This window comes from Chiloscyllium plagiosum, chromosome 13, assembly GCF_004010195.1.
Source record: "Chiloscyllium plagiosum isolate BGI_BamShark_2017 chromosome 13, ASM401019v2, whole genome shotgun sequence".
Lineage (NCBI taxonomy): Eukaryota > Metazoa > Chordata > Chondrichthyes > Orectolobiformes > Hemiscylliidae > Chiloscyllium > Chiloscyllium plagiosum.
Window position 1 is genome coordinate 5,447,030 of NC_057722.1, and position 26,552 is coordinate 5,473,581.

The following is a 26,552-nucleotide window of genomic DNA, read 5'->3' on the forward strand; positions in this document are numbered from 1 at the left end:
CACCAACCATTAGCAGAGCATCCTACCCAGACCCACACCTCTACCCTATCCCTGTATCTCTCATGGCTAATCCATCTCACCTGAACAATGGCCAATCCACAACTTGAGCACCTAGAGGTACACCCCCCCCCCCCCCCCCCCCCCCCCCCCCCCACACAGGCATTGGGAAACGTGCAGACTTCACACAGCCTGAGGATGGAATTAAACCCTGGTCCCAATTGAGTTCTGGCTCTGTTACTCAGCAGTGTGAACCACCATGCTGCCCAAGTGAAAATGTTAACTTTATTTTCTCTTAATAGCCAGACTGAAGGTTGTGGTGGCAGTCTGGTCTTCAGTTGTGGTGTTTCTTTGAAACCTTACAGTGCTGGAGAAGTGGCATTTTTGATTTTCACCAGCAGTTGTTTTTTCCTTGTTTTTGTATTCCCTTTGCTGAAAAGCAAAAATTGTGCTTTTGTGAATACCTTACAATGAAAGACAGATTAATTGGTGGGAGAGCAAGATCGTTCCCCCAATGGTTGATCTGGCAAGTAGATTTGGTTGTTACCTCAGTGGATTTTCTTCAAACCAGGATGTTACTTCGGAACAGGTTTGTTGCCCTGGTTATGCGTTCAGCTATGTTACAGTTCTTGATCAGTCATTGTTTGTTTTATTGTTAAGCAATCCATCAATGGTTGGATATTTTCAGGAATTGAGATTTTTTTTTTGTCCTCCACATCTTTTGTGTTTTGACTTTTTCATCAATCTAGTCAGCAGACTTGGTCTCTACCATAAAACCATTTTCTGTGAGTTAATCCATCAGAGGGCAGTAACAATCTTAAGTTTTCATGCTTCCTCTTTGTCTGCAGATGACACGTTTCTTTTTCATTTGATGGATATTATGACTAACCACATTATACAGCCACTACCAGTTGCCGCCTTATGTTTCAAGGTCCCTGCTGCGCTCATGTATTTACTTAGCTCCACTGACTGGCAGTCTCCGTGTAAAAGTTGTCTTTTTTTTGGTAACTTAGGCTGTGTGCAGTAAGTTAGGGGAGGATGGGTGTAGAGTGAGGGAGCAGCCTTGTCTAGGAAAAAGGAGAAGCATAGCTGCATGTGGGAAGGTGGCATGGAAGGTGGCTTCGCGTGTATGGGAGGAGACTAGTTGCTCTCAAGGAAAGTTTTTTTTGTATGGCGGGGTTGGCTGACTGCAGACAGAGGCTGTGTATGGGGATTGTGCATGAGTAGAGAAGAGGCAACAAAGGGCAGAGAGAGCAGCTTTGGTCCTGTTTAACAAAGGAATGTTCAGCTAGCTACAGACTTGTAAATTTGACTTCACTGAGGCAATGAATTCATCAGTTGTGTTCTTGGCAATTTGTCAGGTGATTATCCTTTTATCGCATTGACCGATTTGGTTAATATCTCCCACATGTTTGTCGTCTTTTTCAGCTCTGACGTTGAAGTCCCCAGGTTGGATCCATCTAGAGTCTTCCTGAGGCTGGTGTAAAATTCATTGTTCAACTAGTCTGTAGCTTCTGGTTTGGAGTGTACTGAAAACTGCAGGACACTGGTTCTGGGCAAGAGTGAGCTCAAAGTCATGTTGCCTTTGCTTATCCTGCAAGGAGCAAGTCTCTGAGATGGCCAACTGATTTGCTTCTTAACAGCAAAGCCAACTCCATCCTTCTGATTTGCTTTTGCAGAAGAAACTTGTAACTTCCACTTTTTAAATTATTTCTTGTGCTGCTTACCAGGTCTCGCTTAGGGTCGCAGTATCAAGATCCCCAGCAATGGCAGCAGTGCGCCATTCCAGTCAGCTGTAATTTCAGTATTCCAGGCTCTGAAGTGTAATTTTGCGGGATGGAAGATGCCTGTATGTGAATCATTTTAACATGGTTAAAAGTCACACAACACCTGGTTATAGTCCAACTGTTTTAATTGGAAGCACTAGCTTTCGGAATGGTGAGACTTTTTTAACTTCGTACACCCCAGTCTAACACCAGCATCTCCAAATCATGACTGACTATTTTAACATGGCCTGACAGTTGCACAGCACATGACAACATAGAAGCTTGACAGAACAAGGCCTTGGTCCAAGGGCAAGAAAGTCCAAGATGATTGGAGGACCAGGCGTCACTGAGAAGGTATTGATGGGTGTATCGCTATGTTGCACAGGCAGCATTAATTTTCAGAATTATTTTGCAACTTGTGCTCAAAGTTTATGCACACAGCAGGACAGCAGATTTTGCTGCTGAGTTACAGCATTGCCTTTTAGTCACTTGAGAAAGAGGGTGTTAAAAAAAAATCAGAAGCTGAACCCAGCATTGAGTTCATGACCTATAGAGCAATACTGATATCCATCCTCCATATGGCTCAAATGAATTATGTACAGCAGATTCCTCAACTCAGGAGAAGTACCACCATTGCCATCTCTGCAAGGTGCTGTAAATCCATTAATCTAATAAACACTCACCTGAGAGTTCTTTTATTGAGCCAATAACCCCAGCATTGACCAAGCTTGATCAGCGCTGCTGGGTTGGCCATCTCATCTGCGTGCCTAAAATGAGCCTCCCAAAATAAATGTTCTACTCCAAGCTTTGACAGGGCAAGTGAACAACAAAGACAAAGGAAATGCTTCAGAAACATCTTCAAGGCCTCTTTCAAGAATGCGACAATTATCCTTTTTCTTTCTGGATCAAATTATCATCGCTATTGGTTTGGACACTAGATCTCCACTTGTTTCAGATGAAATGTTTTGTTTGTCATTGACTATGTTTGTAACAGAGTGCCAGTTTTGCCCAGTCTTGAGGAACCACATTCCACTGATTTTGTTTTATTTTCAACAGACTAAGCAAAATAAGTCACAATAGAATTTAAAGCATGGAAGCAGGCCACTTGGCCCAACCTGATCAGTGATTTTTATGCTCTGCTCGAGTTTCCAACAGCCTTTTCTTAAAATTGCCCTGGTTTGGGCTCTTACTGGATCTAAATGTGTTTTCTTTCATTTCTTGCCTTTTATGAGATCTCTTTTATAATTTTTAAAGCTTTGAGGTCACCCTTCCACTTGCTTCCAAGAAAAGAATGTTGCTGATTCAAGTCCTCTGTTAATAGTTACACCTTTTGGCTTTGGCAGCTGTGTGCCTTTTTGGTTTTGCTTTTACCCCTTCCCCAGTTCCTGTATGTTATAATGCTTTAACGTTGGAAGATCAGAATACAGCAAATGTGATTGAAACAAAAGCTGTGTGTAATTTTCAAATTTCTGGAGGAATCGATGTAAGATGTAGTCCAACCCAATGCTTTACACATTTTGATTCTTCAGTAGTCTGCATTTAATGATTTGTGTTCTAATGGTGAAATGTGACAAAGGTATCTATATTATGCCATGTTTGTCTGTCAGTGGCATACCCGGACCTCGTGTACGTGGGATATCGACAATGAGCTCCGTAGCTGTACTGACACCTGAAAGCTTTGCCGAGCACAGGAGTGGCCTCAATGAACAGCAAGCAAAAGGTCAGTGAACAGTTCTGCAACATACATCCAAAACAGTAAGAGCTGCTAGCGCTGCACTACTTTCTCTCCAAGTCCTCCTTTTGAGGCTGTGTGCTCTTGTCTTAAATCACTGATTAATTCGATGAATTTGTTTACAGCATGTTGAGAGTTCCAATCCCAAGGCTGTTTGTCACTTGGGTTTCTTGCCCAGGAGTTTGACACACTTTGCATCTCAAGGGAGAGTACTTTAAGACAGTGCATTAGACTAGCTTTTCAGTTCTAAATTGTTAATTGATTTTGTTTTACTGTTACCTGTTATTGTTTCAAGGGGATGTCCAGCCTTGACTGTTCCAGATTCTGTCCCCTCAAGCTCCAGTGCAGTGTTAACGGTTATGTTTCTTCTACTTTCCCCACCTCCCACTCCCCAAAAGTTATGGGATGTGGTATGGTGATCTCATGCTCTCGTAATATGCAGGTATTCTGTTTATATTTTCTTATGCTTACAATAAATAGTAACTCCATTATTGCATCTCACATGCAGACTGAGCGATGTTTCTCATCTTGTTGTAACACTGTCTCCCAGATACTCTTTTATATTCTCCTCCACCACCACCAGAGTCAGATAAAGATCTGCTGGCTTGGAGCTTATTTCACTGGCTCCAGGTAATGCACAACCTAGTGATTTGAAGATGTGGATTGTGGATACCATTGGTGGCAGACAAATTGCTTCATGGGTTCTGGAATTGGGAGTAGGCTGACATGATGTCAACAGTTGAGACTAGATTCCCCTTTTTTGCCCACCTCATTCCCTCCACTTTGCTTCATAGTTCATGTTTGTAAGTGTTGTGCACTTTTGAAGGTTCAAGGCTTATGGAGACAAACCTGTCACATAGTTTTGGCTTAAAAATGTATCCCGTCAAGCATTACTTTCTCAACAAATAACCACAGCTGTAGATAGTGAAGTCCTGTTGCAATTCTCTCTTCCCTGCCAATTGCTTACTATATTTGTCACTCTTCTGATGTTGACAACTGTGCTAATGACTCCGGCCAAAACAATTTCTTGTTCTTCCTACAGCAAGTGTTGGTTCTGAAGATGAGACCGATCTGGTACCAACTTATAAGGAAGCGTTTCCTCCTCTCCCTGAAAAAGCTACTCCTGGAGAGACGACAACAGAACCGTCTGGAGCATGGACCAAAATCCGACCACTTAAATCTTCTCTCATCACCCAGGTATGACTTGCTGAATAAACCCCTCTTTTTTTTTTTTTAAATCAAAGCCCACACTTGAGTGAGGGTAGAGAGTACTGATGAATTCTTAATTCTGGGAGCAGCTTTGTAAGTACAACTTTTGCTTCTGAGACCAGGGTTCAAATTTAGCTCACAGCAAAACATTTTAAAACCTTTCAAATTTTTTAAAAACAAACCTTAAATGTGTCTTTTTCAATTCTGCAAATGTTTCTCAGATTTGCCGTTTAGATATACTAAGGACATTATAATTGAAGAAAATACTGGAGATGAACAGCTGGTCAGTTGATTTTGAGGAGAAAAAGAAACTGGCAAATTAAGTTTCTGGTACAAAAACCTGAGCAGTACAATTAGAAAAACTTGGCATGACCACAAAACAACCTCTGTTACCCGAACAGGATGTTCAAGTCCTGATGCTTGGGTAAACTAATCAGAACGTTTGATTATCCAAACACAATATTCCCTGCATGTGTTGTTTGGATAATCTAGGTTGCCCTGTTTGGTTTCAAAAACAGAAATGCACAGAGGAATCTTTTTTTAATCGATTGTGTAGTCTTTCTGTTAAATAATGGACAGGAAACTGTAAAAGAGACCAATGGTGTGTAAATAGCAAAGGAATTGAGATAAAGCGAACTTCTCTCTCCTCTTACCAGGTTTTTCATGTACCATTAGAAGAGCGCAAGTACAAAGAAATAACCCAGTTTGGCGAAGGAGATCAAGCTAAGATCTGTCTGGATATCATGCAGAAGACTGGTGCGCACATTGAACTCTCATTGGCTAAGGACCAAGGGCTTTCCATCATGGTTTCTGGCAAGCTTGAGGCTGTCATGAAAGCGAGGAAGGAGATTGTTGCTAAGCTGCAGACTCAGGTAATCAGTGGTGGACAGACGAGGTATCCAAAATTTTAACATGCTTGCCTCAATACATGAAATGGTTAAAGTGCTAGATTGATTACAAATATATGGTGAGAATATATTATGCAAGTCAAAAAAATTGATTAGTCACTAGGATCTCATGAATAAGCTTGGATAACTGAAGTGCAGTTGTGGGGCTAGAGATCTGATTTTTCGTGCTCCATATAGAACCTCAAGTGGGCATGCTTTCTCGTACTATAGAAGGAGCCTTGCATTCTCTAAGGTGTACCTTCATAGTTGGAGGTGAGATTCTCTTACGTGCTATTGGTAAAGGGGAAATAATCAATTTTTTGTTTAAAATTCCTGTTTTGTTTTTGCTATCTGTTAGCATAGTCTCAACAATTCATGTTATTTTGCATGAAAATAGCTTTGTATTCTGATCTTTAACTCCAATTTTATTTAACTTTAACTTTTGGTTGGTGGTAGTGTTTGTGATACCTCTGAAATCTTGTCATGGTTGATAGCATGTTTATTTCCTGAGGTGTGGCCTGTATTTATGCTTAGTGCTAAACCGTTATGTTTGTTTGCCTAATGGTCCTAGGCTTCAGCAACAGTAGCCATCCCCAAAGAACACCACCGATTTGTGATTGGAAAGAGTGGAGAGAAACTGCAGGAGTTGGAATTGAAAACCGCGACTAAGATCCAGATTCCTCGGCCTGAAGATCCCAGCAACCAGATCAAAATAACTGGCACTAAAGAAGGCATTGAAAAAGCACGGCATGAAATCTTGCTGATATCTGCTGAACAGGTATGCACTTAATGATTTAAGGTAGCCGGAGCTTTTCCAGCATCATTTGTTTCTGACCGCATCCACCGTTCTTTGAGTTTTTATTAAATACACATCCCAAGCTTACACTGTCATATAACGTACCCCTGTGCTTCTTGATTTTAGCCAAGCTGCACCCGTTTTATTAAAGGCTTCTCAACAACCTCTTGACTTCCTCTCCTCTGGAAAGTTGATATTTTGAAGCTAAGTGTACAACTCGCGTAGTGAAGCCGGATACCGGGTGGATCATCTGGTAAAATGGCACAGAATAAAAGCAGCAGTGATGCAACAAATGAGATTAGGTTTACACAAAAGACTGACTTCGTGCTTGGTAATGCTGTTTTAAAGGCAGGAAAGCTTTAAGTTTGAATCAAAATGTTCTCCCTCTTTGTCACAGGACAAACGTGCAGTTGAGAGGATCAATATTGAGAAAGTCTATCACCCATTCATTGCTGGCCCCTTCAACAAGACTGCTGGGGAGATGATGCAGGAGACGGGAACCCGGATTAATATCCCGCCTCCAAGTGTCTTGAAGAATGAGATTGTTATCACCGGTGAGAAAGAACAAGTTGCACAGGCTGTCTCGCGCATCAAGAGGATCTATGAAGATAAGGTAAAGGGCAAATAAAAACAATACCTTTTCACTATATATGTTCATTTCAAACCTGATTGGCATTTGCCACTGATAGATACACAAAGGATGTGACTATTTGGTATAGACTGTAACTCATTGCAGTGTGTTAGCAGCACAACAGTGCAATATGAAGTTTATACTTGTGATTCCATGAACTTCTGCACCTATTTATGATTAATCATGGAGGAAAGTTTGTATTAGTGGAGGGATAATTACCTGGAGTCTGCTATTTTCCTCAAAGAACAGCTGAAGTGGAGATGAAATTAAACTGGTATGAAGATTGGAGTCAAATATTAATTGAGAATCTACTTGTTAAACTTGTGTGGGGTTACGGTCAAACACTTTGGAATTATCATTCAGGCTGATGACACCACTTTAATCAACCTGAAATGTTGATCTTCCTCCTTTGACCACAGATGTTACCTTCTTTGTAGAATGTTCAGTTTTCTTATGTAGTTGAACCCAAGTGCCAAAACAGATGTAGTCATGTCATTGAATAATGATCCAAAAAGAAAATTTTATAATCCTTCTTAACTTTCCCTCTTTTCCTGTCTGGTTCTGGTGCCACCTCAACTAAAATTGGATAAGTTGGCCCACTGTAGAGATGAAACCTAGATTTTCCTGTACCACACCAGTCTTGTACTTACAGGGCAACCTTTAAACTAATTAGTTTTTAAATCTTTTGCATCTAGAAAAAGAAAACCACAACGATCGCAGTAGAGGTGAAGAAATCCCAACACAAGTATGTTATTGGACCCAAAGGCAACTCACTGCAGGAGATTTTGGAACGGACTGGAGTCTCTGTCGAAATCCCACCCTCGGATAGCAATTCTGAAACTGTCATCCTTCGTGGTGAGCCTGACAAACTGGGGCAGGCTTTGACTGAAGTCTATGCTAAAGTAGGTTATATCATTGCCTGATTATTGCAATTGTAGATTTAAATTATGCACAGATTATGAATTTTATTCTGGTGATGCATTTTGCCTGACTTGGATAACTTCTTCTGTGTTCTAATTGCTTTCTGTAAATGCTCTGACTGTTGTGCTTTTATTGGAGTTGATTCTCACCACCCAATACCTGTTTGTATAATGCGTTACCTGGAGATGGTAACAGTAGCATCTTTTTTTTTTGATCTGGATTGCCTTCGTGCCAGTCACTCTTGCTTTCAGGGATTTAACCCTGTCTCTTCAAAGGCAGAGCATGCTTAAGTTGGAACGTAAATGTCGAACTGCCTTGTGCCTTAGCTGGCCAGCATGTGGAACAAAAGTGCAAATCCACTTGTTCTGATAATACAATTTGTAAGATTTAAAATAACATTTTACCTCCCTTTATAAGGTGGTCTTGCTTGACTCTAAGCTGTTTCATGCTGTACTCTGCATAATTCCTTCAAAGAGCTATGATCTCAGTAATAACATTTTTAATATTTATTCTATGTACTACCCTCCACCCTCTGGGAGCATTATCTGGAATCCCAAAACAGCACTTGTATTCTCCTTGATGCCCAGCTGTCTATTTGTTCTCAGGAGTTGTCCCAAGGGATGGTATATTAACTGTGATGCTGCAATGCAAGTAGATTGGTGTGTGTAGGGAGAGGGGTTTGGTGTTGGGGTATGGAGACCTGATCACGGACAATCTCCATGTTTCTGCTATCTTTCTCTGTTCCTTCTTTTACTTCATCTTGCTCCTAAAATGATTGCTGGCCTGTTTACTTGCTCAGTGTATGTATTCCTTGTTGTTGTATGTCAGTTTACGTTTTACCCACCCAAGGACTTTAGTACCTAATTCAAGCTTTACTCTGTTTGGTAACTCTAATAATACCCCCCTTTTCTGGATCAGAAACAAAAATTTACACGTAGCAAGTGAATCTGGATCAGAAATTAGCAGAAAAAAGGACAAGCAATGACCAGTTGACCTATCCAAACATTAATGCAGACTGTACTGTCAACTCCTTCCTGCCTTCTAAGGTGCTAATGCAAGTTCCAAAAATATGTAGTAACTGATGATGATCAGCACCAACCCATTAACCCTCAGTTGTTCTGCTCCCTGTCAAAGTCTTTATGAATGTACATCCCCATATCTGCTGGTAACATATATTTCAGATGGCACAAGGTTGTTTTTTTTTAAATTAGTTCTCTTATCCTGTGCTGGTGCCCATTAAGTAGCATATCCACCTGACTGAATTTTTTTTTTTGAACATTTTAACAGTGACCATAATCCTCTTAAAATGAATTCACCATGTTCCAGATGTGTGATGGGCATTCCCAGTGTTCTTATTTTTAGAGAAAATAAAAATTCATATTTTGGGTGGAGCTGAAGCCATGATGAAGGTTTACACTCTGTTGTGGTTCTGTTCACCGAGCTGGAAGTTTTTGTTGCAAACGTTTCGTCCCCTGGCTAGGCGACATCATCAGTGCTTGGGAGCCTCCTGCTAAGTGCTGCTTTGATGTTTCCTCCGGTGTTTATAGTGGTCTGTCCCTGCCGCTTCCGGTTGTCAGTTTCAGCTGTCCGCTGTAGTGGTTGGTATATTGGGTCCAGGTCGATGTGTTTGTTGATGGAGTTTGTGGATGAATGCCATGCCTCTAGGAATTCCCTGGCTGTTCTGTCTGGCTTGCCCTATGATAGTAGTGTTGTTCCAGTCGAATTCATGTTGCTTGTTGTCTGTGTGTGTGGCTACTAAGGATAGCTGGTCCTTTCGTTTCGTGGCTAGTTGATGTTCATGTATGCGGATTGTTAGCTGTCTTCCTGTTTGTCCTATATAGTGTTTAGTGCAGTCCTTGCATGGTATTTTGTACACCTACATTAGTTTTGCTCATGTTGGGTATCGGGTCCTTCGTTCTGGTGAGTTGTTGTCTGAGCGTGGCTGTTGGTTTGTGAGCTGTTATGAGTCCTAGGGGTCGCAGTAGTCTGGCTGTCAGTTCCGAGATGTTCCTGATGTATGGTAGTCCTTTTGGTTGTGGTATGTCCTCGTTCTGTGGTCTTTCTCTTAGGCATCTGTTGATGAAGTTGCGCGGGTATCCGTTTTTGGACTGCACAAAACACTATATAGGACAAACAGGAAGACAACTAACAATCCGCATACATGAACATCAACTAGCCACGAAACGACACGACCAGCTATCCTTAGTAACCACACACGCAGACAACAAGCAACATGAAGGTTGAATTTGTGGTAGGACTGTTTGTTCTAACCTTTGCATAACTGCCTCTGCTATGAGTCCCGAGATTGGTGATCCCATGGGTGTTCCGTTGATTTGTTCGTATATCTGGTTGTTGAATGTGAAGTGTGTTGTGAGGCACAAGTCCAGTAGTTTAAGTATGCCGTCTTTGTTGATAGGTTCAGCGTCCTGTTTTCTGTTCTGTATGTCCAGTAGGTTGGCTATTGTTTCTCTGGCTAGGGTTTTGTCAATCGAAGTGAACAGTGACGTCACGTCGAATGATATCATGGTTTCTTCTTTGTCTATGTGTATATTTCTGATGATGTCCAAGTATTCCTGTGTTGATTGTATAGTGTGTTTGGATCCGCTGACCAGGTGTTTCAGTTTCTGTTGTAGTTCTTTGGCCAGTTTGTATGATGGTGTCCCTGGTAGTGATACTATGGGTCTGAGTGGGATGTCTGGTTTGTGTTCTTTAGGTAATCCATAGAATCCAAACGTTTGCAACAAAAACTTCCAGCTCGGCGAACAGAACCACAACAACGAGCACCCGAGCTACAAATCTTCGCACAAACTTTGTTTACACTCTAATTTAAATCTTATTTTTTCAAGGAAATTGAAATTCCCTTGCCTTCCAGAACTTGAGGTTTGTTTTTTGTTTAAGTCCAGACTAAAAAAATTTGTTTGTACTTCTGTAAGTTGTATGTATTTCTGTTCTCACCTTGAAAAGGGAGACATTGTCAAAGCTTCTCATCTTGCACTCATCAGAATAAATACAAGATTTGCCATTTTCAAAACACAATTTATAGAACAGAAGTTGTTTTTTTTTCTCTACAGCCATCCATTGACTTTCCAACCAGCCAGCACTTTTTTTTTCTCCTGTGATTTATTGATTTAATTTTGGTTTTTTTTTTTGAAACGCATTTTCGTATTTGTCCTGATGCAACATGAAACTTCGACAGTGAATCTTTCTTTGCATCAGTACTTGAATCTGTACTATAGAGTGACAGTTTGTTTAACTTGTATAAAACTACATAATTGAGTGCTAGTGGGGTTTTTTTGTAGTGAATAGTGGTACCACAAAATGCAAACTGCTCTTTTATATGCCAGAATAGCAAATGATACAATACTACTTGAGTAACTTTTCAAGACCATACATTGTTTTATTGAGATGGTTAACCATTACTTTTTTTTTCTCCCTATCTCACCCATTTTCAAGGCTAATAGCTTTACAGTCGCAAGTGTCAACGCTCCATCCTGGCTCCATCGCTTCATCATCGGGAAGAAAGGGCAGAACTTGAGTCGCATAACACAGCAAATGCCAAAGGTACGAGAAGCTCTGCTTCACTATTTTGTAGATTTTACAAGAATGTGGCCAATTTGGCTTAAATGTTTGAGTCCTTAACTGTGTTTAGGTATCTCTTTGGATCTATTCCTCCTTTGGCTCTGTCCTGTAACAGAGGAGGTCATTGTTTTGGCCCTTAGCTTCTACTCTGCAGTGGGGAGTAGGGATTGGTGCTGGGTTGACTGCTGTTGGTCATTTATATAAATGATTTGAATAAGCAAGTAGGAAGCATGGTGAACAGGTTTGCCAATGAAACCAAAATAGTGCTGAGTGGACAGTGAAGAAGGTTGAGGTCAACAGGTCCTTGATCAGCTGGCTCAGTGAGCTGAGGAGCAGCAGATGGAGTTTAATTTAAGTAAATGCAAATTATTGTATCCTTGGCAAGGCAAACCAAGGTAGGACTTGCACAGTTAATGATAGGGCCCTGGGACTTGATATTGAGCAGAGAAACCCAGGTGTTCAGATACACATTTTCTTGAAAGTGATGTCATTGGTAGCCAGGGTGCTGAAGAAGACATTTGGCATGCATGTCTTCATTGGTTAGAGCATTGAGTGTAGGAATTGGGATGTCATGTACAATTGCAAAAGGACATTGGTAAGGCCACTTAAGGCCTACAGTTCTGGTTGCCTTCCTTTACAAAGGTGGTTATTAAATTGGAAAAAGGTGCAGAAAAGACTTAGATGGATGTTATCAGACTGGAGGGTATGCGTCATAAGGAGAAGCTTGATAGGCTGAGACTTTTTGCCCTGAAGCATAGGCGGTTGATGGGTGACCTCGGAAGTTTTTAAAAGACATTTGGACATTTATATGGATAGGGAAGGTTTAGAGGGATATAGGCCAAATGCAGGCAAATGGGACTAGTTCAGTCTATGAAACCTCAGAGTTGGACTGCAGGATCTATTTCTGGGCTGTATTCTGACTCTAGTTAATGTCCTGTCATAACCAGCCTCCCTCATACTGAGGAGGCTTGGTGTTCTGTTCTTTGTGTAGCTGTGGGATCATGTTCAAATAACTGAAATTGACGAAGCAAAACTAGCCTCTTGTTTCAGCCATCACAGTCCAAGTTTGAGGTGGCAATAGAATCCCAAAACACTGTTCTTGCAAGAGCCCCTTTTTATATACAGCTCTTATATATGTTAAAATCTCATGACAATGGCATTAGTTTTTTTAATCTATAGTACACAAAGGAATGAAGGGTTTCTGTCCTGGGAGACCAAGATAGGTTAAAGCATGCTGGTTGCTACATCTGATGGAATCTGTCTGGCCTGCTTGCATAATTAGGAAGTGTTAGCCTGTTTGCCTTTTAAGTCCGTAAATATTAAAAATGCTAGGCCTATATGCTTTAAGTAACTTTAAAATTTTTAAGAATAAATAATGTTAAACTAATTAACTGGGTTTTGAATTTACTATTTGCTGGTATGAGTTTCCTTCGTTCATCCAATTTCATGCAAGCGCTGCTTTGTTTCTTTAAAGTATAATGGCTCAGTTAAACGGTATCTAACATTTACTTTGTAACTAGTGAATCTATTCTCGTCCAGGACAAGGTTGCTAAGGGCTAATTTAATATAATGTTTCGTGGAGACTTGATGGGGATGATATTGGTCTGTATGTAGAGGTAAACACTGCTTGTAGCAGGGCTGACAAGGTGTGGGCATACAGTGATTTGGTTTAAAAGGGTTGGTTTTAAATTTTGGATACTACAGAACTGCTGTTTTATAAATGAAACAATGTTCTAATAAATAATGGATTAGTGAAAGATTATGAATGAATGGGAGCCTGGTATTAATTTTATATAGCAAGCTGTGACTGAGTTGGTCTATAAAACTATCTTTATCTCATAACACAACACAATACCTCTGCAAATGGGACCAGTTCAGTTTAGGAGATGTGCCTCACATGGGTGAGTTGAATTGAAGGGTGTGTTTCCATGTTGTATGATTCTGACTTTCGTTGATGTCCCATCCTAACCCCCACTCCCATGCTGAAGAAGCTTTGTTCTGTTCCGTATGTAGTGAAGGTTATTGTTCTGCCATGGTTTCTGAAATGTTTGTTATCTTTTGATAATTAGTCTCTGCCCTGCTGCAATCAATGACTTCTCTTGCATTCAGTTGTCTAATCACCTGGGTTTCCTATCTGGTATATGACTTGCAATGCAACTTTCTTTAGTGCAACTTTCTCTGGGGCTGAAATGTTTTTTTTGTGTATTTTGTTTTCATTCTTGATGCAGGTATACATTGAATTCACTGATGGTGAGGATAAGATTTGTCTGGAAGGCCCAACCAAGGAGGTGAAACAAGTTCAGGAACAAATTGAAAGCGTTGTGCAGGATTTGGTGAGTGTTGGAGCAGTGAAATTTACTGACTTGCATAAGAGCAGGATTTTGGTATATATTGGTTGCTGATTTTATACTTGGGTTTATAAGACAAACCAATTTTATGGCTGTATTTCTAAGTTTCATCTAAATGATGAACAAAAAGCTACTATTACAGATTATCATCAGACTAGCAAAAATTATTTTGCTGTAAAGTATTCCACGTCACACCTGTACTTTTAAATAGGTCTGCTGAGCAGCCTTATATCTTAGTCTTATTTGAGTGAAATGAGTTTGAATTCGCAGATTCAATCCATAATTCACAACAGAAATGTGTAATGTTATTGTCAAGATATCATATGAATGATACCTGGAACTATAGGATGGGGCAGGATTAGTGATCTGAAACTGGTGCTTAGAAATGCAAATTAATTATGCTTGCAGATTTATGTTCATGGGCCACAACTCTGACGTACTGTAGAATTTTAACTTAATTTGAAACTGTAATGTTAAATTTTTTTTTTAGTTAAAAATCTCAACACCAGGCTGGTCAGGTGACAACCACCTGAAGGAACAGCACTCCGAAAGCCAGTACTTCTAAATAAACCTGTTGGACTATAACCTCGTTATGTTTTTAACTTTGTACACCCCAGTCCAAAACTGGCACCTGCAAATCATAGAACATATATTTTTTTAATAGTGATACAAAAAAAATTGGCAGTGGATGTAAATTAAGTGGCTATCTGGAGAGGGTGGTGCACATTGTCACACTTTTAAAAATAGAAAGATCGTTCAGAGACTGCCCAAAAAGTAACATAGAAAAACAACATTTAGTTTTTTTATATAAAATGCATGTTGCATTACTAATTTGGGGAGACTGAGTAATAAACTGACTCTTTTTGTTTTAACTCAAGAAAGCATGGTTACTTGTAAAACCATAAGTTTGTTTGCACCAAGAATGGGAACCATCTTGAAACTTTAACATTTTTGTTGCTACCAAGTGAGGGGTTGAGTGCACAGAGAACCAGTTCATTCCCCACCGCCCCCCTCCTAAACCCCAGGAGCTTCCCAATTGTGAGTATTACATCGAGAACTGTAACCAAGTGGGGAAACTCCCTGAAGAGTCTGTGCATAACAAAGTACATGGCAGTCCCATCAATATATGATATGGGGGGATAAAAGTTAATATTTTAGGCTAAAGGTATTCCTGGCTGAGAGTGTACCCTGACAAAGATGGACAAACCTACGTTCTCCCTTCTAATGCTGTCAGCCAGCTTTGTTTGTCCAACACTCGTTTTTGTGTTTCCTGTTATTTCTACTTTGTTTTATAGTGTATTTTTGTTTCACACTAAAGAATATTTTTGGTTTGGCCAAGTTCTAGATTTTTTTTAAATGGCACATAATTTCTTCTGGGATTTAGCACAGGATAGACTCTTGGTATGGTGCAGAATAGATGGTTTGCAAGTTGTGTTGAAGTATAATTGTTTTCTGTTAATATTTCAATTACAGGTGAATCGTATGGATTACACTGAATTAACAGTTGATCCCAAGTTTCACCGTCACCTTATTGGGAAGAATGGAACAAATAGTAAGTGTTGATATGTATGTATACCAAGATATGATTGGACCTTGCACAACCCTTTTTGGATAGTTCAAAGAAGTAGATGGTCACTACTGTAGGAGGCAGGTTGGCTGACTTGTTGTAATGAAGCAGAGATAAATATGTGGCTACCGTAGTCGCTATTCACTTCTCATGTGACATCTGCTTGTGATGCACCAAAGTTCCACAGTACTCTTATGCTAATCTTCCTGTACTGAGGGCTGAAATATTTGGATCATGAGCTGAGAGATAGCAATGGATTCCCTTGGAGCTTCACTGAGTGTTGACTGCTTTTTGGGCCCTTTTAAATAACTGTCAGTATTTATAAGTGGGTGTAACCTAACTAGGAGAAAGTGAGAAATGGAGATCAGTCAAGAAGGTTGTTGCTGGAAAAGCACAGCAGGTCAGGCAGCATCAGAGGAGCAGGAGAATTGACGTTTCGGGCATAGCCCTTCATCAGGATTGTAACCTAACTGGCTGATCCCTGAGGCCTGATTTGTTGTCTTGCAAAATTCAGTGGAAAAGTGGATGGTGTGAACTTTTTAAACACGACCACGTTCCGACCCCCTTGCCTCAGCTGTCACTGGTCTTCTCTTGCTTCTCTTTCCTCCCAGCACCACCCACCATTGTTCTCATGGACCAGGTGACTTGTCGTCACCAATCTAAGGGCATTCTTGCATTTGGATAATTGATTATTCAGTTAGGTTTCCTCTGGGGCTCAGTTTCTGTGACGTCTGCTCCCCGTTCAGGAGACTATGCAAAGGCACGCTGTGCCTGAGCCCCCAACCACCATCCGGCGCCCATGTTTTCCCCATCCATCCCAGGGTAGCGGACTGTACATCAGCAATAAGACTGCTGCTGCCTTTGTGGGGTAAGTCACCAAATATCACAGACATTCACCTCTGTCCTGTACAGGACAATATTGGAGAGATTATCTGGGGAAAGGGGTTCAACCCTGTGTAGAACTCCATGGAAAGTGTGTTGAGAGAGACAGGACTGTCCAGGAGTATTCTCTGCAGCATTTCAGTGAGCAGAGGTTGTTCTTAATCATTGTACCCTTGACAAAAGAGGAGAAAGTGAGGTCTGCAGATGCTGGAGATCCGAGCTGAAAATCTGTTGCTGGAACAGCGCAGCAGGTCAGGCAGCATCCAGGGAACAGGAGAATCGACGTTTCGGGCATAAGCCTGAAGAAGGTCTTATGCCCGAAACGTCGATTCTCCTGTTCCCTGGATGCTGCCTGACCTGCGCTGTTCCAGCAACACATTTTCAGCCTTAAAAGATTCAATCAGGGTTGAAACAGCTCTTTGACGTCATGTTTCTCTTGGGATCGTTATCTCTTTTGGATAATCTGATATTCAGATAATCGAAGTTCCTCTGTACTATCTGCTTTGTTAATTTGCAATAGAATGGGGATAAAATGCAGACTTGACGTGGCACACTAGATAAACATGAACTTGACACATGGAAGTGGTTTTAAGAACTTGCATTGTGAACCAGAAGAATCTGATTGCAAATCCCAGTAGTACCTCTCTTCCACCTAAAAGCTGGGTCCAGTTAAAGGGGAATATTGCATCAAAGTTATTGACTCTAACAAGAAATCGATTTTATATTTGTTACAGCACTGAGATTTATCATAACCCGAGTTTCTGGGATCAAAATTTTAATATTATCCGAGCAAATGTTGGAACAGCTTTTTATTTTTTTTAAAAATTCTTCTCTTCCAAGTAAATCGTATCAAGGATCAGTACAAAGTCTTAGTTCGCATCCCTCCTGATAACGAGAAGAGTAATCTAATTCGGATTGAAGGAGACCCTCAGGGAGTTCAAGATGCCAAGAAAGAATTGTTGGAACTTGCATCCAGAATGGTGAGCAGAGGACACTTCAAAAGACATGGGTGTTATTAAAATGGAGAAATTTTCTAATCAACCTGTTCAGTGATGTACTACCCATCTTGGGAACAGATAGGGCCTCTAAGGAACCCTTTGCTGTTAAAAGGAAGTATACTGCTTCAGTCCCTTTGATGGCTGCAAGTTGTAATCTGTGTCTGACAGCAATACTGAATGGTTTTGTTTTCCATACAGGGATAGTTATATACACTGTGCTTACAGTTATGGAATGTCTCCTTCTTTGGCTTGGTGTCATTTAGGCTTTGATCATATTTCTGTGAAAAACAGTTTTGCCTGTGTGAAAGGTGTCGCATAAACTGAGATTTATTGGTTTAAACCTAATCCTCCCCTTTGCAAGCATTAAAGAGTTGCTTAGTAAGTGGGGCTGAAACCATGGGTGGTTTCTTGGTCACTAGTGCCAAGTTGTTGAAGCCAATTAACATCTCTATTTCTGACTTGACTAAAATCTGCTGACTCCATGTAGACTGTGCATTTAAATTCTAAGTTTTTAGTTTGGTATAATTTAACATCACGTTCTTCCATTGGGTTAGTCTTTCCAATTAATTCAGTGCTTGTTTATGAGCTGAGTTGAGTATGTTTGCTATATGAGAACTTACTGTTTGTTTGAAAGTAGCTTGCTGACCTTTTTATGATCAGTACAGAGTTCCTTTTGGGGAAGAGAACTCTTCTTGATGCCTGGCTCAGAATGTTGCCATTCCGTGCTCCCATGTCAATGTAATCACAGACAACCTGCAACATTCCGGAAAGATGAACCAAATATCCCACGTTGCCAACTTTTGTATTATGTTTTATATCCTACTATAACTGGATAAGTCAGACCACATGCATTTTAAAAGGCATGGAATGATTATGGATAATCAATATAGTTTTTGTGTGGGAAATCCTGTCTCCCAAACTTGATTGAGTCCTTTGAAGAGGTAACAAAGAGGATTGATGAAGGCAGAGTGGCGGACGTGATCTATATGGACTTCAGTAAAACGTTTTGACAAGGTTCCCCATGGGAGATGGTTAGCAAGGCTAGATCCCATGGAATACAGAGAATTAGTCACTTGGATATAGAACTTGCTTGAAGGTAGAAGACTGGGTAATAGTTTGGGGGGGGGGGGTTGCTTTTCAAACTGGAGGCTTGTGACCAGCAATGTGCCACGATGTTTGCTACTGTGTCCACTGATTTTTGTCATTTTAATACAAATTGTTTTGGATGTGAGCATAAGAAGTATAGTTACTAAGTTTGCAGATGACACCAAAATTGGAGGTGTAGTGGATAGCAAAGAAGGTTTCAATGGGAGTTTGACCAGATGGGCCAATGGGCTGAAGAGTGGCAGATGGAGTTTAATTTAGATAAGTACGAGGTGCTGCAATTTGAAAAGGTAAAGAGCAGGACTTGTACACTTCATGGTAAGGTCATGGGAAGTGTTGCTGAACACAGACCTTGGAGTGCAGGTTCATAGCTCCTTGAAAGTGGAGTCACCGGTAGATAGGATAGTGAAGAAGGTGTTTGGTATGCTTTCCTTTATTGGCCAGAGTATTGAGTATAGGAGTTGGGAGGTCATATTGCAGCTGTATAAGACAAAGGTTAGGCTACTTTTGCAATAGTGTGCAATTCTGGCCTCCGTTACATTTAAGGATGTTGTGAAACTTGAAAGGGCTTAGCAAAGAGTTGCAAGGATGTTGCTAGAGTTGGAGGATTTGACTTGTAGGAGAGGCCGAATAGGCTGGAGCTATTTTCCCTGCAGATTGGTGACCTTTTATAGAGGTGACACTCATCCCCAGATTCAATCAATAAGCACATCGACCTGGACCCAATATACCGACCACTGCAACGGACAGCTGGAACTGACAACCAGAAGCGGCAGATTCAAACTACTACAAATGCCGGAGGAAAGATCACCGAAGCGCTTCACAGGATGCTCCCAAGCACTGAGGATGTCATCTAGACGGGATGAAACGTCTGCAACACAAATTCCCAGCTCGGCGAACAGAACCACAACAATGAGCACCCAAGCTACAAATCTTATCACAAACTTTGAACTTTATAGAGGTTTCTAAAACCGAGGGGCATGAATAAGGTAAATAGACACCGGTCTTTTTTTTTCCTGGGGTGGAAGAGTCCAGAGCTCGAGGGCATAGACTTGGGATGAGTGGGAGAAGATATAAAAGGGATCTAAAGGGCAACTTTTTCTCTGGCAGCTTATTCAATTCAGAGGGTGGTATGTGTAATTTGTGGAGGCTGGTAGAATTACAACATTTAACAGACACCTGGATGGGAACATGCAGAAGAGTGGTTTAGAGGGATATGGACAAAATGCTGGAAATTGCGACTGGATTATTTTAGATATGTTTGGCAAGGACAAGTTGGACTAAGCTTCTGTTTCTGTGGTGTACACTTCTGACTGTTGGAAAGTTGATTCTGCTTTGTGCAGTTCATGTATTTCAATATAAGGCTGCTGCTATACTGCCTTCTGTTCTAGAATTGTCATGTCTGGAGATTCTTTTCTTCCACCCAGTGGGATACCAAGTGTATAATCCATGTTATGACTTCAGCAAGCTCAACACGACCTGTATTAAAGCTAAGACCTTCCTAGTGCTACAATATCACATGATTAAGAGAACAGCTGAGGGCATTGAATTAATTTCATTTGATTGTCCTCCCTGATTTTTAAAAACCATCTGATTCACAGGAAAATGAACGCTCCAAGGATTTGATAATTGAGCATCGTTTTCATCGTACAATCATTGGCCAGAAGGGAGAGAAAGTTAAGGAAATCCGTGACAAATTCCCTGAGGTAACCAGTGCAAGGAGTTGAGTTTTATCACCTTCATTTTTCTTTAATTTTGTTTGGATTCCTATTGTATTAACTCTGTGTCTCTCTCCCTCTCTCTCCCTCTCTCTCCCTCTCTCTCCCTCTCTCTCCCTCTCTCTCCCTCTCTCTCCCTCTCCCTCTCCACAATGTAGGTGGTTATTAATTTCCCAGATCCAAGTCAAAAGAGTGACATAGTGCAGCTCCGTGGCCCCAAAAATGAGGTAGAAAAATGTGCAAAGTTCCTGCAGAAAATCGTTGCCGAATTGGTAAGTGATTTTTGACATTCGGGAAAGGCGGTTCAGCAGAGTAAGAGTAGAACAAATAGTCTTTGTCATACAGAAGCAAACATAAAGAAAGGTCTGCATAGTTTTTAGCTGTTAAGCCTGGCTGGTGTATATAGCACCACTTGTACCATGACCCAATAGCAACAGAATGTGTTTTTGCAATTGAGTGTCACTGTCATGACCAGCATTTACTGACCCCTCCCTAACTGTCCTTAAGAATCTGTAATGGTGAGTCACTGTGTTGAACTGATGCATTCTGTCTGATGTTATTGGTACAGCCACAATGCTATTAATGAGGAAATTCCAGGACTTCGCGATCATGGGTCGAAGGCAAAGTGTTTAAAGTCTTTGTGACATCTTGCCAGCACATTCAATGTGTGAATGCTGGATCCACAGGTCTTGTAGGAAAACAAATAAATGCTCCTGAGCAAATACAGACCCAAAAAGCTGCAGATGCTGGAATCCAAAATACAGGCAGGAGGCTGAAAGAACACAGTAAGCCAGGTGGTATCAGGAGGTGGAGGTCCGTGTTTCAGGTATAACCCTTCTTTAGGATCCTGAAAAAGTGTTAGACCTGAAATGTCATCTTCTCCACTACCTGATGCTGCTTGGTTTGAGTTCTTCCAGCCTCCTGACCATCTGTCCTGAGCATGTACTGACCTGATTTTGATTAATTAACGGTTGCAATATAATGAGAAACTTGCTGCATGGTAGAAGATGGTGTTCTCAGATACTATCTGGGCTCTCAAACATTCATTTATTTTAGGAGGGCAAGTGCACAAGTTGGAATGTATATATTATTCATGTCAATGTATTAGATGTATGTGTGGTCATTTCACTGATGTTGCCACTAAATACCATGATCTTCAAATTTAGGTGGAGAATAGCTATTCAGTCTCTGTGCCCATCTTCAAACAGTTTCACAAAAATATCATTGGAAAAGGAGGAGCAAATATCAAGAAGGTACGTGTACATAGTGTGTGGTGACCCTTTTAAAAGAAAAAAGTGGGTCAAGTCAGAACGTAATTGGTGACAATCTGTGATTATCTTAGGACATTCTGATATTTGATTTCAAAGTAAGTGTTCACTGGGCTGGGTGTGGCAGTGCACATAAGTAAATTAATGGTTTGTTTTCTTCTGGAATTGTAGATTCTATGGTTTCACTTCAGACAAACTGAGAATTAATTTATCCAACTCCTCTTACATTTCCTGGTTCCACATTATTTCTTGAACCTCGTCTTCTAAGGGGTCTTTGTTAACCTTGGCCTCAGTTTTAATATAGTCAAAGAAGCTCTTGCTATCTGTTTTGATATTACCTGCTCATTTACCCTCCATTTACTTTCTCTCCCTGTTAATTGGTCATGGGTTTTAAGTCTTTGTCTAATAAATTATCTTCTGGTTTAATCACCAATCTTTACCATTGTGTTTCAATCTGGTGATCAACTTCCATGGTTATATCCTTCCAAGAATCCTTCTTCTTTCTCACAGGGATATGAGTTATGGCCTACTTTCTTAAAACGTCTGCCTTGCTACTCAACCATATTTTCTGCTAAACTTATTTCCCAGTCCACTCTACCTAACTTGGTCCTCAGCCCTTTGTATCTCCTTACTGAATTTTACTGATTCAAGGTTCTCACTTGTGAAACTGAATGCTAAATTGTGTCATGGTCACTGATCAAAGGGCAATCCCTTCCTCAGATAGATAATTGTGTTAACCTCACCTCATTAACATATGCAAAATAGCTGATTATGGTTAGATCAAGAATGAATGGTTCTGGAAAACTAGGGTGAATAAAGGAGGATATTTTGTCCACTGACAGAATCTTTAGCTGGGAAAAAAAATCAGGAGTCATCCATTTAAAACTGATTTAGGCAATTTTTTTTTTCCTCTGAGAATTATGTACTTTTGGAACTTTACTTTCACCACCTTTTCAGGATAGAGTCCTTGAATATTAAGCAGAGGTAAATGTATGCTTGAAAAAAAGTGTTAGAATGTTATGGGGTAGTAGGAATGTAATTTGAGATTGCTATCAGATCAGCCATCTTATTGAATGACAGAGCAGACGTAAAGGAACCGAACAGCCTAACTCTGGTTCTGATTCATGGATTTTGATAGATGCAAATAGTATAATGATTGGAAAGAAGTTGACCTTGTTGACTATCTGGGTATTGATTGGCCCAGGCTAACAACCCCAATCAGGAAAGCCCTGGCTGGCTATTTTCCTTGGAGCGTCAGAGGCTGAGTGACTTTATTGAAGTTTATATGGTCATGAGGAGCATGGAGATGATTAATAGCCAAGGTCTTTTTTTCCCAATTTACACAGTTAGTTTCTTTGCACTGAAAGAACTTACCAACATAGACATTGTTTCTTTCACTGTGCCTATATAAATTAATTGGACCCAAGGGCATAAACCTTCATCTAGCAGCAGTAAAATTCAACAAGAACCTGACTGGTAACAGAAAAAACTTGACCGTTTCAATAAAAGAGAGACAACAGAGTTTGGTGGTGTTCTCGCAGTTGTCAAAAGCTACCAGTATAAATGTAAGATCAGGTAATAAGGAAAAAAAAGTTGCTTGCTGTTTCTCAGTATTACGGCTTAAATGGTCCCAAGAACTGATAGGAACATCAACCTTAATATTGTAATTGCACATGGGCAAGTTTTTCTAAAAGAAAATCCTTCCCAAGGAAGTCTAATTCCCTCGAGTTCATATCAGCTTGACACAGAATGATGCAAAAGTCATGTCATATCAAACAGAACCCATTCATTCATTGTGTGGCTTCATGAAGGTGGCTTTGACCTCTAGTCTACAATGGTAAAGATTGGTGATTAAACCAGAAGATAGGTTTTAAGTCTTTGTCTAATAAATTATGATCAATTAACAGGGAGAGAAAGTAAATGGAGGGTAAATGAGCAGGTAATATCAAAACAGATAGCAAGAGCTTCTTTGACTATATTAAAACTGAGGCCAAGGTTAACAAAGACCCCTTAGAGGACGAGGTTCAAGAAATAATGTGGAACCAGGAAATGTAAGAGGAGTTGGATAAATTAATTTTTGGTAGAGGATGCCTAATATTGTTTCCCAAGTACTAAATAATTGAGGGTCAAAAGGAGGAGTAGCAATAAACACAGCTATTAACAGTGGAAAAAGAAAGCTCAGGGCTGAAGACCAGCAAGTGCCCTGGACCTGGTGGGTTCATCTTAGCTTATTAAAGAAAATAGCTACAGAGATAGCAGTTACACTACTAGAAATATTCCAAGAATTATTTATGTTGCAGTTTTATAATCTAAGACTTTCCAATGTAATACCCTTATTATGGCCAGTTAGCTTAATGTCTGTTACTTGGGGAAAATGTTCAAGTATGTAATAGCAGAATATTCAAAAACAAGAGTCAGCTGTCCTTCATGAAGGAAAAATAATGTCTCGTGAATTTGAGGTGACAAGCATGATAAAGGTGAACTGGTAGTGTAATATATCTGGACTGTCAAGTGTTGTTTGATGAAGTGTCACATGTAAGGCTAAGAGCCCATGGTGAGGGTGGTGTATAGGAACAGCACAACCCAGGTTATCAGACCAAGATCTCCAGGTCCCGTAAAAAGTTATCCATTATCTAAGCAATCAGTTATCTGAACAAAATACTTCCTGCCCGTCTTGTTTAGATAATCAAAGTTGTCCTGTGTCGAGGATTCGCTGACTGATGGAAGATGATTGGAATAAATGAAGGCATTTTTAAGTGACCACTTAACTCTGGGAATACCACAGGCATCAGTGCTGTACCATGATTATTTACAACATGTCCGAACAGCTTTGGTAACTGAAGCAAATTCAAGAAAAAGTTTGTGGATGACTCAGTGGGTGAGAAGGCAATTGATGAACATGACCATTTGTAGAAGGATTTTGTCAGGTTGTGAGTCGGCACAATATTGGCAAATGGAATACAGAGTAATCTTTCATTATCTGAATGAGATGGGTGGGCAGTATTTCGTTGGGATAATCAGTTACTCTGATAACTGATTCAATACCTTGCCTCTTGGACTCTTTGAGTTTTGAGGTTTCCTTTTACCCCTCTCTGCCTGCCTTGTTCCCCCTCTCTCTGTCTCCGGGTTTGTTTCTGAACTGATATATACTTGTGTGTAAGGGACCTGCAACATTGCTGAAACCTCTCCTAGCCACTGCTTCACGTCACTGGGGTTGACAGAGTGAGCACTTGCTCTGTCCACTCCCTGTTCTGAAGACTAGGCAGCAGCAGCACCCACCCCCATCGTGCTGTGTGCTTTCATCTCTCCACATTTCCAGCCGGCGGATGGAGTGAAGCAACCAGATGCCTCTTACCTCGTCTCCTCAGTGGGACTGCAGAACAAAATGAAGTAACAGAATGGAGGCGGCAGCTGGACTGGACACTAACAGCATGCAGCCACACACAACTTTTTTGTCCTGTACAGGGCAGAGTTGGAACTTCTCAATGTTGGAGAGATTATCTGGGGAAGTGGGGTTTAAGGGTACACCCCTGTGTAGAACTCCAGGGAAAGTGTGGGAAGAGACAGAGGGCAGGAGGTCAGTCATTTGGAGACGGTGCATGGGCTCCCATTGATGTCCAGGGCTGTTCTCAGTAAGCTGAATTCACTTTCTTTGTAAACAAAAGATGCCATCAGTGTTTTTTATCGGTACTGAGATCATATAATCCAAAATTTGGGTAATCGAGATTCTACTGTGTAGTGGAAAATGAGGTGGTGTGCTTTGATGGAAAGAATAGAGGCGCTGAATGTTATTTGAATAATAAATACTGTAGGAAAGAGCCAACTGGGGATCAGTGTGCCGAAATCGCCAAAAGGTTCAGTTCAGTTCATATCTAGGTTCAGTAGGTACTAGGAAATGTAAATGGAATATTGACTTTTTGTTTCCAAGGAATTGGAGTGTAAACATAGGGAAGTCTTGAATCTCTACAAGATGTTCGTTAAGCCATCCTTAACTGTGAACAGTTTTGCCTTCCTTATCTGAGGAATGATTTATACTAGCATTGGAGGCAGTTCAGAGGAGGGTCACTGGACTGATGCTGAGTATGAGGTGAGGTTGTGTAGGTTAGGCTTCTACCTTGGAGTTTGGAAAAGTGAGAGGTGACATTATTGAAACACAAGATTCTTAGGGGGCTATGAGGGAATATGCTTTCTGTTGTGGGAGAGTCCAAGACCAGTGAGTATAATGAGTAAGTGAGTGCACATTTAAGACTTACGGAGGATGTTTCATTTCCTTTTTGAGGGTAATGAACCGATAGACTTCTGCAGTAAAGAATTCTGTCAAGGCTGGGTCATTACATTTATTCAAAGCTAAGATAGACCGATTTTTAATTGGGAAGGAAATTGAGGATAATAGGTGAAAAGGCAGGAAAACAGAACTGATTATCAGATCAGCCATGATCTTTTGCATAGTGGAACAGACTTGATGGGCTGAATGGCCTGTTTCAGCTTTTAAATGTTGTAGTCTTGGGGACCTTTCTATTATTTTGATTCAGTCAGTCTCTTACTCTTATGTTGCAGTGGGCACTAGCTTATCCCTCCCCCATAGGAGAACCAGCCCATTGAAAGTATTAGTCGAATAAACCTTGTCAGAACTACCTCCAGTGTATTTACATATTCCTTAAAGTGACTAATATTGTGTACAGTGTCAAGATGTAATCTCAACAGTACCCTGCATAATTAAAACATAAACTCTGACACTTTTGTGTTCAATTCCCCTCCTGATAAATGAATTCTACTAACTTTCCTAATTACTTTACCCACATACAGTTTTAGCAATTCGTGTGCAAGAACATAGTGATCCCTCTGCATTCCAGTAATCCCTTACGATTTAGATAGTACACTTAATTTTATTCTTTCTGCCAAAATTGACAATTTTGCAATTCTCCACATCATATTCCATTTGCCAGATCTTTGCCCACTCACTTAACTTCTCTATCTTTCTGAAAAGGACATGCAGAGGCGACTATTTACTTTTCTATCTTTGTGTTGTCAACAAATTTGGCAACTGGGCCTACTTTTCTTCCAACTACCTGAATTCATAATGCGTAAAAAGTTCATCTATGATGGGTTAGTTTGAGTAATCTAGTAAAGAGGGATCAAATTGGCTTCC

At 40.5% G+C, this 26,552-nt stretch overlaps 1 protein-coding gene across 2 annotated transcripts in view; it reads left to right on the plus strand.

Moving 5' to 3' along the window:
* The window catches only part of hdlbpa (high density lipoprotein binding protein a), a 70,711-nt gene that overhangs the window by 15,852 nt on the left and 28,307 nt on the right, over nt 1-26,552 (plus strand). For both annotated transcript variants that reach the window (XM_043701738.1, XM_043701739.1), the window contains exons 3-15: nt 3,371-3,483; nt 4,538-4,692; nt 5,361-5,576; nt 6,163-6,369; nt 6,785-7,000; nt 7,714-7,920; nt 11,393-11,500; nt 13,747-13,851; nt 15,340-15,418; nt 17,156-17,295; nt 20,019-20,123; nt 20,294-20,407; nt 21,302-21,388. In XM_043701738.1, coding sequence (XP_043557673.1) covers nt 3,408-3,483; nt 4,538-4,692; nt 5,361-5,576; nt 6,163-6,369; nt 6,785-7,000; nt 7,714-7,920; nt 11,393-11,500; nt 13,747-13,851; nt 15,340-15,418; nt 17,156-17,295; nt 20,019-20,123; nt 20,294-20,407; nt 21,302-21,388 — 1,815 coding nt within the window. In that variant the 5' untranslated portion in view covers nt 3,371-3,407. The remainder of the gene's footprint in view (nt 1-3,370; nt 3,484-4,537; nt 4,693-5,360; nt 5,577-6,162; nt 6,370-6,784; nt 7,001-7,713; nt 7,921-11,392; nt 11,501-13,746; nt 13,852-15,339; nt 15,419-17,155; nt 17,296-20,018; nt 20,124-20,293; nt 20,408-21,301; nt 21,389-26,552) is intronic.